This window comes from Piliocolobus tephrosceles, chromosome 15 (assembly GCF_002776525.5).
Source record: "Piliocolobus tephrosceles isolate RC106 chromosome 15, ASM277652v3, whole genome shotgun sequence".
NCBI lineage: Eukaryota > Metazoa > Chordata > Mammalia > Primates > Cercopithecidae > Piliocolobus > Piliocolobus tephrosceles.
The window spans coordinates 1,121,545-1,139,750 of record NC_045448.1 but is presented as its reverse complement, the minus strand read 5'-3'; the positions used below and the strand labels follow the sequence as shown (position 1 = coordinate 1,139,750).

Genomic DNA, 18,206 nt, shown 5'->3' with positions numbered 1-18,206 from the left:
CCTCCCCTCCCTTTCTTTCCTTCTAGGTTTTAGAAAAAAAAAAAAAAAGAAAGTCAATGACTTTTAATCAATTTGAGGCCTACCTAAAACAAGAGGTATGGACAGGGCTCCTGTGAGCAGGTAAATAAAAAGTAGTTCCTCCTGTAAAGAGTTGCAAAGTGATGCACAGTAATTCTGTGGGACAGAGATTCTGGAGCTGTTTAATTGCTCTTATTTGGGGATAATCACTCAAATCTGAATTTCCTTCCTTCTGTTCAGTCATTCCCTATTCCACAAACAATTTGTATTAGTCCATTCTCACACGGCCATAGAGAAGTACGCAAGACTGGATAATTTATAAGGAAAAGAGGCTTCCTTGGCTCATGGTGGCACAGGCTGTACAAGAAACATGGCGGCATCTGCTAGGATTCTGGGGAGGCCTCAGGAAACTTACAATCATGGCGGAAGGCAAAGGGGGAGCCAGCACTCGACAAGGGCGCAGCAGGAGTTGGAAGGAAAGAGGGCAGGTGCCACACACTTTTAAACAGCTGGTTCTCATGAGAACTCGCTTACTATCATGAAAACAGTACCGAGGGGGTGGTGCTAAACCACTCATGAGAAATCTGCCCCGTGATCCAGTCACCTCCTACCAGGACCCACCTCCAGCACTGGGGATTATATTTCAACATGAGATCTGGGTGGAAACCCAGACCCAAACTGCATCACAATTAAAAATCACTGAACTCCTGCTGCTTCAAAGCTCCTTTAAACGTACAGTTTTATTTTTTGTTACCTTCGTAAACTATCTTAGAAAGCAGTAAAGTATTAATATCATCTCCCACCCTACTTGGTTAAACAGGCAAAGAAGCCATCACAAGAGCCCCCATGAGTTATCTAGGTCGTGGCCCCAAGAGGGTGAAGCGGGATTAGAAATCTCTTAGTTCTGAACCCCGTACTACTCCTTCATCCCACCTGCTTCCTCAGGGGCACGTGCCAGAGACACCACAGCTTTATCTCTTTTCTGAGCCTCTCGTAAAGCTTCCTCACTGGTAAAATGATTGTGGATATTTTTCAAGCATAGACATTTCTCTTGTTCTTAAGCATTTCTTCTCTCTCTATTTTCTGAAACACACAGGCTATGGGCAGCAGCCTGGCTCAAATCCAGCTTTGTCCAATGGCACCATGTGGAAGAACAGCCAACTGTCATCCAAGGCCACTTTTGTTTTAAAAGGATGAATTTCTAAGAAGCGTGGACATGCTATGGGCTTTCCAGAGTGAAACAGAGGTTGAGACACTAGAGCAGGCAGAGTTCTAAGGCAGCCCCCAGTTCTCAGCCCTTGGTGGAAACATCTGCTCCAGTTATTCAATCAACAGAAACTAGGTGTTTGTGTGAAGGGATTCTGCAAATGCAATCAACGTCTCAACTCGGCTGACCTTCAGTTAGGGAGATTTATGCAGGGGCACAGCCTGACCACATGGCCATTTACGTCTGGGTCTAGAGGTCAGAATGAAGGAAGTCATAGATTTTAGGCTCATGGAGTTACCTGTTACCTGCTGTTGGCTTGAGGGCAGAGGCTGACCATGCCAATGAACATGGTGGTCTCTGGTGGTGGAGAGCAGCCCTTGGCTGACAAAGGTGGGGAACTGAGTCCTATAAAGTCAAGGGACTGAATTCTGCCAGAAACCCTGAGTGAGCCTTGAAGATGGGAACACAGCCTATCCGACACCTTGATTTTAGCCTGGTGAGATCCCAAGCAGAGGACCAGCCGGGCGCTGCTGGACTCCTGACCCATGAGAACTGTGAGATAATAAAGTCTTGTGTTACCTGCTAAGTTTGCACTGGTTTGTTACATGGCAATAGAAAACTGATATGGTAAAGATAGGCAAAACGCTAGCATCTCCACCTCCATGGCCACCCCATCAATAATGCTTTTCTTCACCTGATATCAGAGAAATGTCTAGATAACTAAGCCAGTAGCCAGGATCGCATGGTTATGCTAAGTCACCTGTGATGCTGCGTGACAAACTGCCAAGTGTCACAGGACAGGGGTTATTTTCCTGTTGGATAACTTGAGGGAAAGTCCTGTTCTATGCTGTCTGCCGAGGTCCATTAGGAAGTATGCTTATTTTTCATGTCTTTTTTAGTTTCATCTCAATATTCTCCCTCCAAATTCTTGGTGAACAAACTTTTCTGGTACTGTGTAGCCAATGATTTAATCCTCATTCACAGTGACACATAATTTATCCAAAAGCATAGTTCCCATTTTACCAAAGAACCGCTTGAGTATAAGCTTGATCTGACAATGGAATGGAGGAAAATAACTTCTACCAGTGCACGGGCTTGTAACATGTTGGAGGCAAATGGAAATAAACACAGTTGCACTTATTACACATGATTTGTATCATATAAATATGCATTTAAAATGAATTAGACTTCAGTATACATCTACTCTTTACAGAGTTTTTTGTTTGTTTTGTTTTATTTTTTTTTTTAAAGAACTAAGAAAACTAAGGAACCTCAACCATCATTGGTCTAATTACTTAACAAAAAAAAGACCCAAGGGTGATGTCAGCGCATGGTGGAATAGGAGGTCCCCCTGCTCATATTCCCCACAGCAACAATGATTTCACAGCTATCCACACAGAAAAGTGGCCCTTTTGGGAGCCATGGGATTCAAACCAGAGGTTGTCAAACTCTGGTGGAGTCCCTAGCAGGGTCATTTTGAGAGAACACAGCTGCACCAGGTGGCAGATCCAACTGTGCTCCCAGCCCCAGATCTAAAAATGGCTCTGTTACCAATTTCCAAAAAGCTCAGCTATATCCCCATTGGGCCTCAATCCTGCTACCCAAACCACCCAGCAAGGGTTCTGGGAGGAATGTTGCACTCTAGTGCCTGGGCAAGCAGGCCTGATGATAATAGTTCTGGCAGTGAACTACACAAAAAAAGAAATTAAGAAAACAATTCCATTTATAGTAGTATAAAAATATAAAATATCTAAGAGTAAATTTAATGAAGAAGATGAAAGATCTGTACAACGAAAAATATACATTGATAAAGGAAATTATAGATGACACACAAAAAATGGAAAGATATCCTGCATTCATGGATTGGAAGAGTTAATGTTGTTATGATACCATACTACTTAAAGTGATATACAAATTCTATGATGTCTCTATCAAATCCCAATGATATTTTTTCACAGAAATAGAAAACACAATCTTAAAATGTATATGGAACCATAAAAGACTCTGAATATCCGATCTATCTTGAGCATAAAAAGCAAAGATGGAGGCATTACACTACCTGATTTCAAAAGATACTACAAAGCTATAATAAAACAGCAAGGTACAAGCATAAACACAGATACACTGGCCAATGGAATAGAATACAAAGCCAGAAATAAACCCACAGATCTATGGTCAACTGATTTCAACAAAAGTGCCAGGAACATATTATGGGGAAATGACAGTCTCTTCCATATATGGTGTTCGGAGAACTGAATATCCACATGTGGAAGAATGAAACTAGACCCTTATCTCACACCATATGCAAAAATCAACTCAAAATGGATTAAGGACTTAAATGTAAGACTTGAAACTATAAAACTACTAAAAGAAAATATAGGGAAAAGCTCCATGACTTTGATTTGGTTAATGATTTCTAGAATATGACCCAAAAGCACAGGTGAGAGAAGAAACAATAATATCTTTGTGAGGTTTGCATGTTTGCTCTGTGTCTGCATGGGTTTTTCTAAGCACTCTGGTTTCCTCCCCACAGAGACGTGCAGGTAAGGTTACTTGCTGTGTCCAAATGGTCCCAGGCTAAGTGGGCGTGTGTGAGCTGTCCTGCAGTGGGATGGCTTTCTGTCCAGGGTTGTTGCCCAGCTTGAGCCCTGAGCTTCCAGCACAGACTCCAGTCTCCCCAACCCTGAATGAAATAATTGGGCAAATGCTTATCTTGTTTTTATTAATCTTTCTTAAATGCATGCATAGCTCATATTTATTTCACTATTTAATATTTGAAGTGTTTTGGTCTTTATTTATAAGTTTGGTGATGTTTTGTGACCAAAAATATGCTGTAGGAATCTAACTCTTATTTATAGCTATTAGCCTATGGGAAAACTGGTTTCTTTAGACATCTTTTCACTCAAGTTGCAGTTTCTGAGGACCAATCAATGATGTTAAGTGAGTATGTACTGTATTGTATATTTCAAAATTGCTAAAAGAGTAAATTTTAAATATTTTCACCACAAAAATGCTGCTAAGAATGTGATGTTATTGATATGCCAAGTAGCTTGATTTAATTATTCCACGATGTAAACATGTGTACCTTAATTATATATGATTTTATTTGTCAATTTTTAGAAAGGACCCAGAAGGTGGTGGTTGTAGATTGAGGTCCTATACCTGGACAAGCACAGAGTCAGAGGGGACACATGAGATGCTGGCTTCCAACCTCTTCATCCTATTTATGTTTCTATTATATGATATCTAAAGGTTCCTCCTGGGCTACAGCTTACAGCTTTTGTTTTAAGGTTCTAAAACCTGTTTGATTTAGAATTGACAATTTCTAAACTTGTTCCTTACCCTCACTAGACTGAGCCCTCAGGAGAAGATACACAGAAATTTTAGAATTCCACCCACTGGGATCAACACACTCAAGTCTCTCCTCTTTTTCATCCATTTTAAAATGAGACCTGAGGAGCTTACAGGTAAGATGGAGCTAAGAACAGCATCTCAGCCTCTAAATGGGACTTTAACACAAATACATTTCAGAACAAACAGGTTTTATAAAATGCATAGCTTGAGCCCTTATGTGTTTTATGATTTGTCCTTTCCTGCCCATACTAAGTCTTGCTTAAAATCATAAAAAAGTCAACAAAGCTAGTAAGATATATTTGCCTTTATAAAACAAAATAATCTTGTCTTATGAAAAATTATAAACCTTTCAGTTTGCTGTTACAGTGTGTATTGGTCCATTCTTGCACTGCTATAAAGAAGTACCTGAGACTGGCTAATTTATAAAGAAAAGAGGCTTAACTGGCTCACAGTTCTGCAGGCTACACAGGAAGCATGGCGGCTTCTGCTTCTAGGGAAGCCTCAGGAAACTTCCAATCATGGTGGAAGGCAGAGGGTGAGCGAGACACCTTACAAGGCAGGAGCAAGAGAGAGAGTGGGGAGGTGCCACACAGCTTTCAATGACCATATCTCAGGAGAACCTGCTCACTGTCAGAAGCACAGCACCAAGGGGGATTTTGCTAACCCATTCATGAGAATCCACTCCATGATCGAATCCCACTAGGCCCCACCTCCAACACAGGGGAATACATTTCCACATGAGGTTTGGGTGGAGATACAGATCCAAACCAAATCAGTGTGTGATAACTTTTATAACAGAAAAATAATCTGAGGCTCAGGCAGTCAGCTGATTTCTTGAGTTCCTTTTCATTCTCCTGGATGTCATGTATTTATCCCAATGATTGTGGTATGAACGGCTTAGTGGGTCAAAATATTTTGTCACCAAGAATAACACATGTGTTTCTACATGTTCTCAAGCTGCGAGAATGGGTGGTCAAGTCTGCATTTAGTTAAGAATTACTAGCGATATGGTTTGGCTACATCCCTGCCCAAATCTCACCTTGAATTGTAGCTCCCATAATTCCTACGTGTCATGGGAGGGACCTGGTGGGAGGTAATTGAGTCATGGGGGTGGGTTTTTTTCCATGCTGTTCTCATGACAGTGAATAAGAATCACAAGATCTGATGGTTTATAAAGGGTAGTTTCCTGGCACACATGCTCTTCCCTGCCACCATGTAAGACATGCCTTTGCTCCTCCTTCGTCTTCCAACATGATTGTGAGGCCTCCCCAGTCATGTAGAACTGTGAGTCCATTAAACCTCTTTTCCTTTATAAATTACCCAGTCTTGGGTTTTTCTTCATAACAGTATGAAAATGGACTAATACAACTAGAGACCGTATCCTGTCCTCAGAGTAGGAGACATTTCATCTTACGACCTGAATTCATCCTTAAACCAAAGCTAGTAGAATGGCCAATCTTCATCACATTCAATGGTAGATGGGCTAGGAAGTGTTTATGAAGTTGAGTGGCTCTATTTTTCTAAAAACCCATTTAATTCAAATTCGCTAATAGACAAAGGTCATTTCATGCACTATTTCCCTCTTTGTCAAGACAGATACATGCCCAGATCTCTACTTGGTTCCCAAACTAACTAACCCCAAACCAAAGAAACATGTTGTAAGAAAGCCACATACACACATTTTAAAAGGAATTCACAGTGACAGCATGAACTGTTAAAACATTTTGCTATATTGTACAAATGGCTATTTACCTATCCATCTATCTGTATCTCTGTAATCTATCTATATTTCAGCCCCTCTATCACTGCAATAATTCATCTATATATCTACAGTTATATGTTATTTAATGATGGGGATACATTCTGAGACATGTGTCATTAGGTGATTTTATCATTGTGTTTATGCCATAGGGTGCACTTACAGAAACCTAGATGATACAGGCTACTACACACCTAGGCTATATGGTATCGCTTATTGGTCCTAAGCTACAAACCCGTACAGCATGTGATCGTGCTGAATACTTACACAACTGTAACACAATCATATTTGTGTGTCTAAATATACAAAAGCAAGTATCTGTGTATGTAAGCACATCTAAACTTAGAAAAGTGAAAGTAAAAATAGGGTATAAAAGTTAAAAAAATGACACACCTGTGCAGGACACTCACCATGAATACAGCCTTCAGGACTGGAAGTTGTTCGGGGTGAAGTCATGAGTGAGGAGTGAGTGAATGTGAAGGTCCAGGACATCACTGCTTCCTTTTATATGACTGGCAGTGCAGTAGGTTTGTCTATGTCAGCATCACCATAAACACGTGCGTCATGTCTTTCACCGTGAGGTTATGATGGTTGATGTCACCAGGCAATAGGGATTTTCAGCTCCATTACAATCTAATGGGACCACCATGGCATATGTGGTCTGTCCTTGACCAAAACATTATTATGCAGAACATTATCTATCTATCTATCTATCTATCTATCTATCTATCTATCTATCTATCCATCCACTTTATCTATCATCTCTATCTATCCACCTATATTTACCTACCTGTCTTTCTACTTCTCTAGCAATACACACATCTACTAGGTTTGTCTCCCTTTACCAAAGGTGGGCACAAATCTGCAAATCAAGCTTTACTGTCCCTGTTCCTGCAATGGGATCACAGACATCCTTCCACAAACATGAACATTCTTTGTGAGAGGCTGTACAGTTAATACCAATTCATATAGAAAACCTAATTTTAACCCTTCATGAAAAGCAACATTTGCTGGACTTTTACCTTCCATTTCAGGACCAGTAAAGGGAATTTGAGGTTGTACTGTCTGCCCACCACACACATTCACACAGATGCACACACATTTTGGGAAGTACAGTGCTCAATTAAAAAAAAAAAATCCTTTGCTGACAGAAGGTTTGCTATTTCTACACATCTGTCTTAAGAATAGAAAGAGGAAATTCACCAACTCATTACTTGTGGGCCTTTCCACAGTGATTAAATAGCACAATTAGCCAAGCATACATTTTTCTACTTGAAAAGCTATGGAAACATCAACTTTTACAGTTACATCTTTGAAATTATTTAATTAACCAAGCTCACAAACTAGTTAGCATTTATTTAACATAGGTGCTGGTCTAACCTTCTCATTTTATTACTGAAGAAAAAGAGGCCCACAGAGTTTAAGTGGCATTTCTAGAAACATCTGAGACTTGGACAAGAAGTCAGTCTTTATTTCCAGTCTAATTCTGTTAGCATTTAAAACTAAAAATAGAATTTCTTTGACTAATGACTGTTTCATGAGAAGCACCCATGCCACCTTGCCCTAGGTGGAACATTCTTAGTAATAAATTCACTGTTCTGATACCTGACTTCTTATTTTCTCTTGATCTTTAACTTGTTTATTCCAAATGCTAAATCTACCAGAAGACAGCACGTACACTTGCTAATGTCACAGTCAAGCGCTTTGGAGTAACCAGTGGCCTGTAGGAACTGGCAAAAGTGCAAGGGGTTCATCAACTTTTCCCATCTCAGACAACGGTCACACACCTTAATTTTTCCGCTCCGGCTTTGTACCTTGAGATGCGAGCCATGGACAGAGGCACGGACAAGGTGTCCAGCCAGCGCTTCTCATACCTCGGGTCCTTAGCTATGGGTGAGGAAGGTGACGATGGAGCCTGTGCAGAAGAAAGGAGAATGAAGCGTCACAGAGGCAGAGGTGGCTGCATGCAGGGAGAGGCGTCTGCAGGCACCTGGAACACAGAACTCAAGTCCAACACATTTTAACTGATAAAAAGCAAGTGAGATCGTTTCTGAAAGACTGGGAAAGAAAGAAGTGCTCTTCTACCCAGATTTAAGACATTTTCTCCCTCTATTTTCCTAACTGCAAATTGCGTGAGAGGAAGGAAGCTGAAAGGAAGGAGAAGGAGAACAGGGGCCTAAATTTGGAGGGAAAGTTGCAGACACAGTACTGGGCTCAGTGCATAGAGACCATGAGAAAGACACAAAACCAAAACAACCTGAAATGTCCACTCAGTGAGTTTCGGTCGAGAGACACATAATAGAATGGCTGATGACATTCTGTCCAGGTCATGGGTCTGCTTTATTATTAGTGGCAACGACCCTGCCCGTGCGGTAGTAGGAGCTGGGCCCAGATGGAAAAGTGAGGAGGCCTTGGAGCCATGCAACCACCGCAGCACCATGCAACAGCCCAGCGAGCGTCCAACAACAAAAGGGGCAGAACACGTAACAGCCCCGCAAGCGTCCAACAACGAAAGGGTCAGAGGTGGGCTCTGCCCACAGGATACAACCGTATAATATTCCACATTCTCAAAGAAGAGCCTGAGCTGCCTGAGCCATCTTGACCTCAGAGCCCGGCTCGCTATGAATGAACCAGGTGCTGCTGCCCCAGTCACTGGCATGGACACACCTCACAGGTGTGCCCCACACTGACAGGTGTGCCCCACACTAATAGGTGTGCCCCACACTCATGGGCGTGCCTCACACTGACAGGTGTGCCCCACACTGACAGGTGTGCCCCACACTCATGGGCGTGCCCCCACACTGACAGGTGTGCCCCACACTCACAGGCATGCCCCACACTCATAAGACATTTATATTGATTTAATTTAATTCAGTGTCCACCAGAAACACTGGCCCTGAGTTCTGGGCTCTGTGGACCATCGGGTTCAGGGACTGCTACACCTGGAATCTGAGCATCTGTCTGCAAGAAGACTTTGTGTAAGAAGGAGCGCCACCAGAAAACAGACCTGGGCTTTCCGGAGGCTCAGAAGGGTGGCATGAAGTGTCTTTCATACTTGCTTGTTCATAAGTATGAGTCAGCCACATGTCCACTATGTATTAGAATGTTATTTGAGACCTCATACCTCATTCCTTATAAATGTATAACCTTATATATTGGTTAATCCGCCACTTAAAGAGCAAAGCCTGTCCACTTCAAGTCTCCTCTGCAGTCAGCTTTACCTGCCAAAAAATAACACCCCTAACAGTTCTGTGCCACTGAACTGGCTCTGGTTGGTTTGTGGTGAAAGGAGATGGGGGGCCGTTCCCCAGGGCTTCACATGAGATCCCTGGAATCTTGGAGGCTTCGCTTCCATGTGGATGAGGTTTCCATACGACACTCTATACACTGCTCACACTTAACAGAAAGAGTGTGATGATTTATTTTTCATCTTTGCTAATATACAAGCCCCTTTCTCATTCTCCTCCACCTCAAATCATCTTTGCATCCCTGCCCTAGGATTTAGACGAAAGGCCTCTCACGCAGTGTAGGTGGGATGAGGAAATGGATGCTGAGGGAGGGTTGGAGCGTCATACAGAAGAGGCGGCATTGCCATCTACAGATGTATCAGAAGGCAGAACAAAAACTCACACAGCCAGAGGCTGGGTTTGAGTTATCATCCTAACATTGTTTCTCTATATTTATTAATACCATGGCCAATAGCTCAATAGCAAAAGTGGCAATATTGGAACATTTGAACTCTGGGCTGAATTTTACAGATACTCATTCATTACTACCCTTTTCTGTTGGGCTCTAACATCTGGTAAGAGAGTCACCTTTGGTGCATGCACGAGAACAGCACTGAAATACCTTCAGATCACCTGCTATGTATTTCATATTAGCTTTGCTGAAATATCATTTGTCTACATAGACTGCTGCAAGCTGTGTAGGAACTCATTATAAATGATTGCATACTGTGGCACGGTTTTAGTTATCACTGTTCATTGAATTTTAACTGTGGTATTTGCATGCACAACAATCCATCTGTGCCATGGGAGTTCATCCTAGTAACGGTGCTGTGTGTTTAGCCACGTAATCTATACCTCTTGTTGCTGATTCGAAGGTTTGCTACAGTGTGCTATCTGTTTTCAGAGTTACTAGAATCATACTGCAAAACCACCCCTTAGAATTGCATAGAGGATTCTACTATACAATACACAATATTAAAATAAACAAAATAGTATGCATCCTTTCACAAAATCAGTTGAAGATTACTTTTCGAAGGTGTAGGATCAAAAGCAATTCCCCACTAAGAAAACCCATTTTTTCTTTATAAAATCAGGCTGCATGCAAAATTTGTCGGCGCAGCTTTGCCTCCAGACTGTGGACTTTTATAGGATGCTTTTCACTCGGAGACCACTGATAAACCCTGAATTTCATGTCCCATTGAATGTACTTTCCTCTGGAAAAGTATTTTGCACAATCTGGAGAAAGTAGTTTCTATAACTAGCAGCGAGGGGAGAAGTCAGGTCTCTGTGGGCTAATGCTTAGCTCAGCAGGGTCAAATGCTCCCATCTACTGAGGGCAAAGAAGGAACATGCCAGCATTACCCGCTCCGCAGCTCCTTCCTCTCCATCTGCCCCAGCACACCCAGCTCTTTGCTCTCTGCAGTCACAAGCTGATGGAAGAAATGCCTCCAGCTTCCTCTCCTTAGGAGAAGAGCATGTGCAGGGTACCCAGAAAGGCCTTCTGGTCCTGTGCCCACCTCCCACACTGGCATCTCCAAAGTTGGCTCAAGGTAGGTGCTGCTCATTTGAGCAAACCCCACTGTGAGGGAGTTCATGTCCTGCAGAAAGCAGAGCTTCGTGATTCTTATCGTGGTCCCAAATCTTACATCAACTCAATAGCTTGCAGATATCATGAGGCATGTTCCTATCAATTGATCACAAATCCTATAGCTTATACCTGTCAGCTTTTTGTAATCTTACTGCTTATGACAGGAATGCAGAGCTCAGCATCTCCAGGGCTGCAAAAGCATCTGCATCTATCCATGGCAGTGGAAACAATTTTAGATGAGAAACAAAACAGAACATGTTTTCCTCTATTTAACTGACGACGCAGTCAAAAGTTGCAGTCGAAAGAACTGACCCCCAAAAGCCATCCTGTAGCATTTACATGTGACTGACCAACCAACTCAAGGGCCACTTACTACGAGATGCCACAGTTATTGCAAGATTGTCAATCATACATCACACACTGGGGCCTGTTGTGGGGTGGGGGTGGGGGGACAGCATTAGGAGATATACCTAACGTAAATGACAAGTTAATGGGTACAGCACACCAACATGGCACATGTATACATAGGTAACAAACCTGCACGTTGTGCACATGTACCCTAGAACAAAAAGTATACAAAAATAAAGATTGTCAATCAAAAAAATTAGAGAAAAATATCTCCGAATACATCGAATGTACACAAGAATTAGAAGAAAGGATTGTAACCAAAGACGCAAGCCACGCGTGTTTGGAAGAGTGGAGGGTGAGGGCAGCCTCTACTGGTGGAGATGTTCACATGAACTGCCTGGAGACAGAGGCCATCAGGTTCAGAGATCAAAGCAAGAACTGGCATCAGGTCACTGGGCAGGTGCTCTTTCTAAAGCATTGTATTCAAACTGCTGCAGTCCCCAAGAAGGAACTTGTGGGGTTTAGTTTTCAACGCAGTCTTCACCTCAGACATGCAAGCACGAGCTCCCCCACTCTGTATTCTCCCAGCTCTGATTCTTTGGGGCTGACAAAAAGTGACTTCATCCTGGCATCTGCCACACCCACAGGATGAACACTCTGAATGGAGATCTGCCACACCCACAGGATGAACATTCTGAATGGAGGCGGATCTCTAGAGGGCACTGTGCCTAGATGGATGCATTTTGAAAAGCCAAGTAAAATGGAGTACTTTTAACATACTCTTTATAAAGTTACTGGAAATGAATAAAAATAGATGAAAGCAAAAGCCTCCAAATACTTCAACTACTTACACGGTTCCCAGTTTAACATAAACTGCATATCATCCCAGCATTTTTGCCCCCTCAAGGCATGTACGTATGGACACAAAGTAGTGTTAAGAGCACACTCTTAAGTCTACATTCTCTGATTATCATAGAAATACAACCACATTCTAGAAAAGATGGGAAATATAAAAAGGTTAAAAAAACCTTATCACGCATTTTGTATATTTCTCATGATCTTTTTCTATTTGGTTTTTAAAAGTTAAGATCATACTGTCCAAGATGGCCAAATAGGAACAGCTCCAGTCTACAGCTCCCAGCGTGAGCGACACAGAAGATGGGTGATTTCTGCATTTCCAACTGAGGTACCGGGTTAATTTCACTGTGGCTTGTCGGACAGTGGGGGCAGGAGAGTGGGTGCAGCCTGAGTGTGAGCTGAAGCAAGGCAAGCCATCGCCTTACCCGTGAAGTGCAAGGGGTCAGGGAATTCCCTTTCCCAGCCAAGGGAAGCTGTGACAGACAGTACCTGGAAAATCAGGTCACTCCCACCCTAATACTGCACTTTTCCAACAGTCTTAGCAAACGGCACACCAGGAGATTATATCCTGTGCCTGGCTCAGAGGGTCCCACGCCCACGGAGCCTTGCTCATTGCTAGTACAGCAGTCTGAGATTGAACTGCAAGGCAGCAGCCAGGCTGGGGGAGGGGCACCCGCCATTGCTGAGACTTGAGTAGGTAAACAAAGTGGCCAGGAAGCTCGAACTGGGTGGAGCCCAACGCAGCTCAAGGAGGCCTGCCTGCCTCTGTACACTCCACCTCTGGGGGCAGGGCATAGTCAAACAAAAGGCAGCAGAAACCTCTGCAGACTTAAATGTCCCTGTCTGACAGCTTTGAAGAGAGCAGTGGTTCTCCCAGAACAGAGTTTGAAATCTGAGAACGGACAGATTGACTCCTCAAGTGGGTCCCTGACCCCTGAGTAGCCTAACTGGGAGGAGGCACCCCCCAGTAGGGGCAGACTAACACCTCACACGGCTGGGTACCCCTCTGAGACAAAGCTTCCAGAAGAAGGATCAGGCAGCAACATTTGCTGTTCAGCAATATTCGTTGTTCTGCAGCCTCTGCTGCTGATACCCAGGCAAACAGGGTCTGGAGTGGACCTCCAGCAAACTCCAACAGACCTGCAGCTGAGGGTCCTGACTGTTAGAACGAAAACTAACAAACAGAAAGGACATCCACACCAAAACCCCATCTCTAGGTCACCATCATCAAAGACCAAAGGTAGAAACAACCACAAAGAGGGGAAAAAAACAGAGTAGAAAAGCTGAAAATTCTAAAAATCAGAGCACCTCTTCTCCTCCAAAGGAACGCAGCTCCTCACCAGCAATGGAACAAAGTTGGATGGAGAATGACTTTGACGAGTTGAGAGAAGTAGGCTTCAGACGATCAAACTTCTCCGAGCTAAAGGAGGAAGTTCGAACCCATTGCAAAGAAGCTAAAAACCTTGAGAAAAGATTAGACGAATGGCTAACTAGAATAACCAGTGTAGAGGAGTCCTTAAATGACCTGATGGAGCTGAAAACCATGGCACGAGAACTACATACATAACAAATGCACAAGCTTCAGTAGCCGATTTGATCAACTGGAAGAAAGGGTATCAGTGATTGAAGATCAAATGAATGAAATGAAGCGAGAAGAGAAGTTTAGAGAATAAAGAGTAAAAAGAAACGAACAAAGCCTCCAAGAGATATGGGACTATGTGAAAAGACATCTAATTGGTGTACGTGAAAGTGACAGGGAGAATGGAACCAAGTTGGAAAACACTCTGCAGGGTATTAACCAGGAGAACTTCCCCAACCTAGCAACGCAGGCCAACATTCAAATTCAGGAAATACAGAGAACGCCACTCAGATACTCCTCGAGAAGAGCAACTCCAAGACACTTAATTGTCAGATTCACCAAAGTTGAAATGAAGGAAAAAATGTTAAGCGCAGCCAGAGAGAAAGGTCGGGTTACCCACAAAGGGAAGCCCACCAGACTAACAGCGGATCTCTCAGCGGAAACTCTACAAGGCAGAAGAGAGTGGGGACCAATATTCAACATTCTTAAAGAAAAGAATTTTCAACTCAGAATTTCATATCCAGCCAAACTAAGCTTCATAAGTGAATGAGAAAAAAAAATCCTTTACATACAAGCAACTGCTGAGAGATTTTGTCACCACCAGGCCTACCCTACAAAAGATCCTGAAGGAAGCACTAAACATGGAAAGGAACAACTGGTACCAGCCACTGCAAAAACATGCCAAACTGTAAAGACCATCAATGCTAGGAAGAAACTGCCATCAACTAATGAGCAAAATAACCAGCTAACATCATAATGACAGAATCAAATTCACACATAACAATATTAACCTTAAGTGTAAATGGACTAAATGGTCCAATTAAAATACACAGACTGGCAAATTGGATGAAGAGTCAACACACATCAGTGTGCTGTATTCAGGAGACCCATCTCACATACAGAGACACACATAGGCTCAAAATAAAGGGATAGAGGAAGATCTACAAGCAAATGGAAAACAAAAAAATGCAGGGGTTGCAATCCTAGTCTCTGATAAAACAGACTTTAAAACAACAAAGATTAAAAGAGACAAAGAAGGCCATTAGATAATAGTAAAGGGATCAATTCAACAAGAAGAGCTAACTATCCTAAATATATATGCACCCAATACAGGAGCACCCAGATTCATAAAGCAAGTCCTTAGAGACCTACAAAGTGACATAGATTCCCACACAATAATAATGGGAGACTGTAATACCCCACTGTCAACATTAGACAGATCAACGAGACAGAAAGTTAACAAGGATATCCAGGAATTGAACTCAGCTCTGCACCAAGCAGACCTAATAGACATCTACAGAACTCTCCACCCCAAATCAACAGAATATACATTCTTTTCAGCACCACACTGCACTTATTCCAAAATTGACCACATAGTTGGAAGTAAAGCACTCCCCAGCAAATGTAAAAGCACGAAACTGTAACAAACTGTCTCTGAGACCACAGTGCAATCAAACTAGAACTCAGGACTAAGAGACTCACTCAAAACCACTCAACTACATGGAAACTGAATAACCTGCTCCTGAATGACTACTGAGTACATAGCGAAATAAAGGCAGAAATAAAGATGTTCTTTGAAACCAATGAGAACAAAGGCACAACATACCAGAATCTCTGGGACACATTTAAAGCAGTATGTAGAGGGAAATTTATAGCACTAAATGCCCACAAGAGAAAGCTGGACAGATCTAAAATTGACACTCTAACATCACAATTAAAAGAACCAGAGAAGCAAGAGCAAACACACTTAAAAGTTAGCAGAAGGCAAGAAATAACTAAGATCAGAGCAGAACTGAGGGAGATAGAGACACAAAAAACCCTTCAAAAAAATCAATGAATCCAGAAGCTGTTTTTTTGAAAAGATCAACAATTGAGGCAATAATTAATAGTCTACCAACCAAAAAAAGTCCAGGACAAGTCGGATTCACAGCCGAATTCTACCGGAGGTACAATGAGGAGCTGGTACCATTATTCCAGTCAATAGAAAAAGAGGGAATCCTCCCTAACTCACTTTATGAGGCCAACATCATCCTGATACCAAAGCCTGGCAGAGACACAACAAAAAAAGAGAATTTTAGACCAATATCCCTGATGAACATCCATGCAAAAATCCTCAATAAAATACTGGCAAATAGAATCCAACAGCACATCAAAAAGTTTATCCACCATGATCAAGTGGGCTTCATCCCTGGGATGCAAGGCTGGTTCAACATACACAAATCAATAAACGTAATCCAGCATACAAACAGAACCAACGACGAAAACCACATGATTATCTCAATAGATGCAGAAAAGGCCTTTGACAAAATTCAACAGCCCTTCATGCTAAAAACTCTCAGTAAACTAGGTATTGATGGGACATATCTATCTCAAAATAATAACTCTCTATGACAAACCCACAGCCAACATCATACTGAATGGGCTAAAACTGAAGCATTCTCTTTGAAAACTGGCACAAGACAGGGATGCCCTCTCTTACCACTCCTATTCAACATAGTGTTGGAAGTTCTGGCCAGGGCAATCAGGCAGGAGAAAGAAACAAAGGGTATTCAATTAGGAAAAGAGGAAGTCAAATTGTTCCTGTTTGCAGATGACATGATTGTATATTTAGAAAACCCCATCATCTCAGCCCAAAATCTCCTTAAGCTGATAAGCAACTTCAGCAAAGTCTCAGGATACAAAATCAATGTGTAAAAATCACAAGCACATTCCTATACACCAATAAAAGACAAACAGCCAAAGCATGAGTGAACTCCCATTCACAACTGCTTCAAAGAGAATAAAATACCTCAGAATCCAACTTACAAGGGATGTGAAGGACCTCTTCAAGGAGAACTACAAACCACTGCTCAATGAAATAAAAGAGGACACAAACAAATGGAAGAACTTTCCATGCTTATGGATAGGAAGAATCAATATTGTGAAAATGGCCATGCTGCCTAAGGTAATTTATAGATTCAATGCCATCCACCAAGCTACCAATGACTTTCTTCACAGAACTAGAAAAAAACTACTTTAAAGTTCATATGGAACCAAAAAAGAGCCCACATCGCCAAGACAATCCTAAGCAAAAAAGAACAAAGCTGGAGGCATCATGCTACCTGACTTCAAACTATACTACAAGGCTACAGTAACCAAAACAGCATGGTACTTGTACCAAAACAGAGATATAGAACAATGGAACAAAACAGAGCCCTCAGAAATAATACCACACATCTACAATCATCTGATCTTTGACAAACCTGACAAAAACAAATGGGAAAAGGATTCCCTATTTAATAAATTGTGCTGGGAAAACTGGCTAGCCATATGTACAAAGCTGAAACTGGATCCCTTCCTTACGCCTTACACAAAAATTAATTCAAGATGGATTGAAGACTTAAATGTTAGACCCAAAACCATAAAAGCCCTAGAAGAAAACCTAGGCAATACCATTCAGGACATAGGCATGGGCAAGGACTTCATGTCTGAAACACCAAAAGCAACGGCAACAAAAGCCAAAATGGACAAATGGGATCTAATTAAACTAAAGAGCTTCTGCACAGCAAAAGAAATTACCATCAGAGTGAACAGGCAACCTACAGAATGGGAGAAAATTTTTGCAATCTACTCATCTGACAAAGGGCTAATATCCAGAATCTACAAAGAACTCAAACAAATTTACAAGAAAAAACCACCACCATAAAAAACTGGGAGAAGGACATGAACAGAGACTTCTCAAGGAAGACATTTATGCAGCCAACAAACACATGAAAAAATGCTTATCATCACTGGCCATCAGAGAAATGCAAATCAAAACCACAATAAGATACCATCTCACACCAGTTAGAATGGTGATCATCAAAAAGTCAGGAAACAGCAGGTGCTAGAGAGGATGTGGAGAAATAGGAACACGTTTACACTGTTGGTGGAACTGTCAACTAGTTCAACCATTGTGGAAGACAGTGTGGCGATTCCTCAAGGATCTAGAACTAGAAATACCATTTGACCCAGCCATCCCATTCCTGGGTATATACCCAAAGGATTATAAATCATGCTGCAATAAAGACACATGCACATGTATATTTATTGCAGCACTATACACAATAGCAAAGACTTGGAACCAACCCAAATGTCCATCAATGATAGACTGGATTAAGAAAATGTGGCACATATACACCATGGAATACTATACAGCCATAAAAAAGGATGAGTTCATGTCCTTTGTAGGGACATGGATGAAGCTGGGAACCATCATTCTCAGCAAACTATCGCAAGGACAAAAAACC

At 42.0% G+C, this 18,206-nt stretch overlaps 1 protein-coding gene across 1 annotated transcript in view; it reads right to left on the bottom strand.

Moving 5' to 3' along the window:
* The window catches only part of SNTG2 (syntrophin gamma 2), a 374,015-nt gene that overhangs the window by 116,052 nt on the left and 239,757 nt on the right, over positions 1-18,206 (bottom strand). The window contains exon 9 of the mRNA XM_023192643.1: positions 8,126-8,253. Coding sequence (XP_023048411.1) covers positions 8,126-8,253 — 128 coding nt within the window. The remainder of the gene's footprint in view (positions 1-8,125; positions 8,254-18,206) is intronic.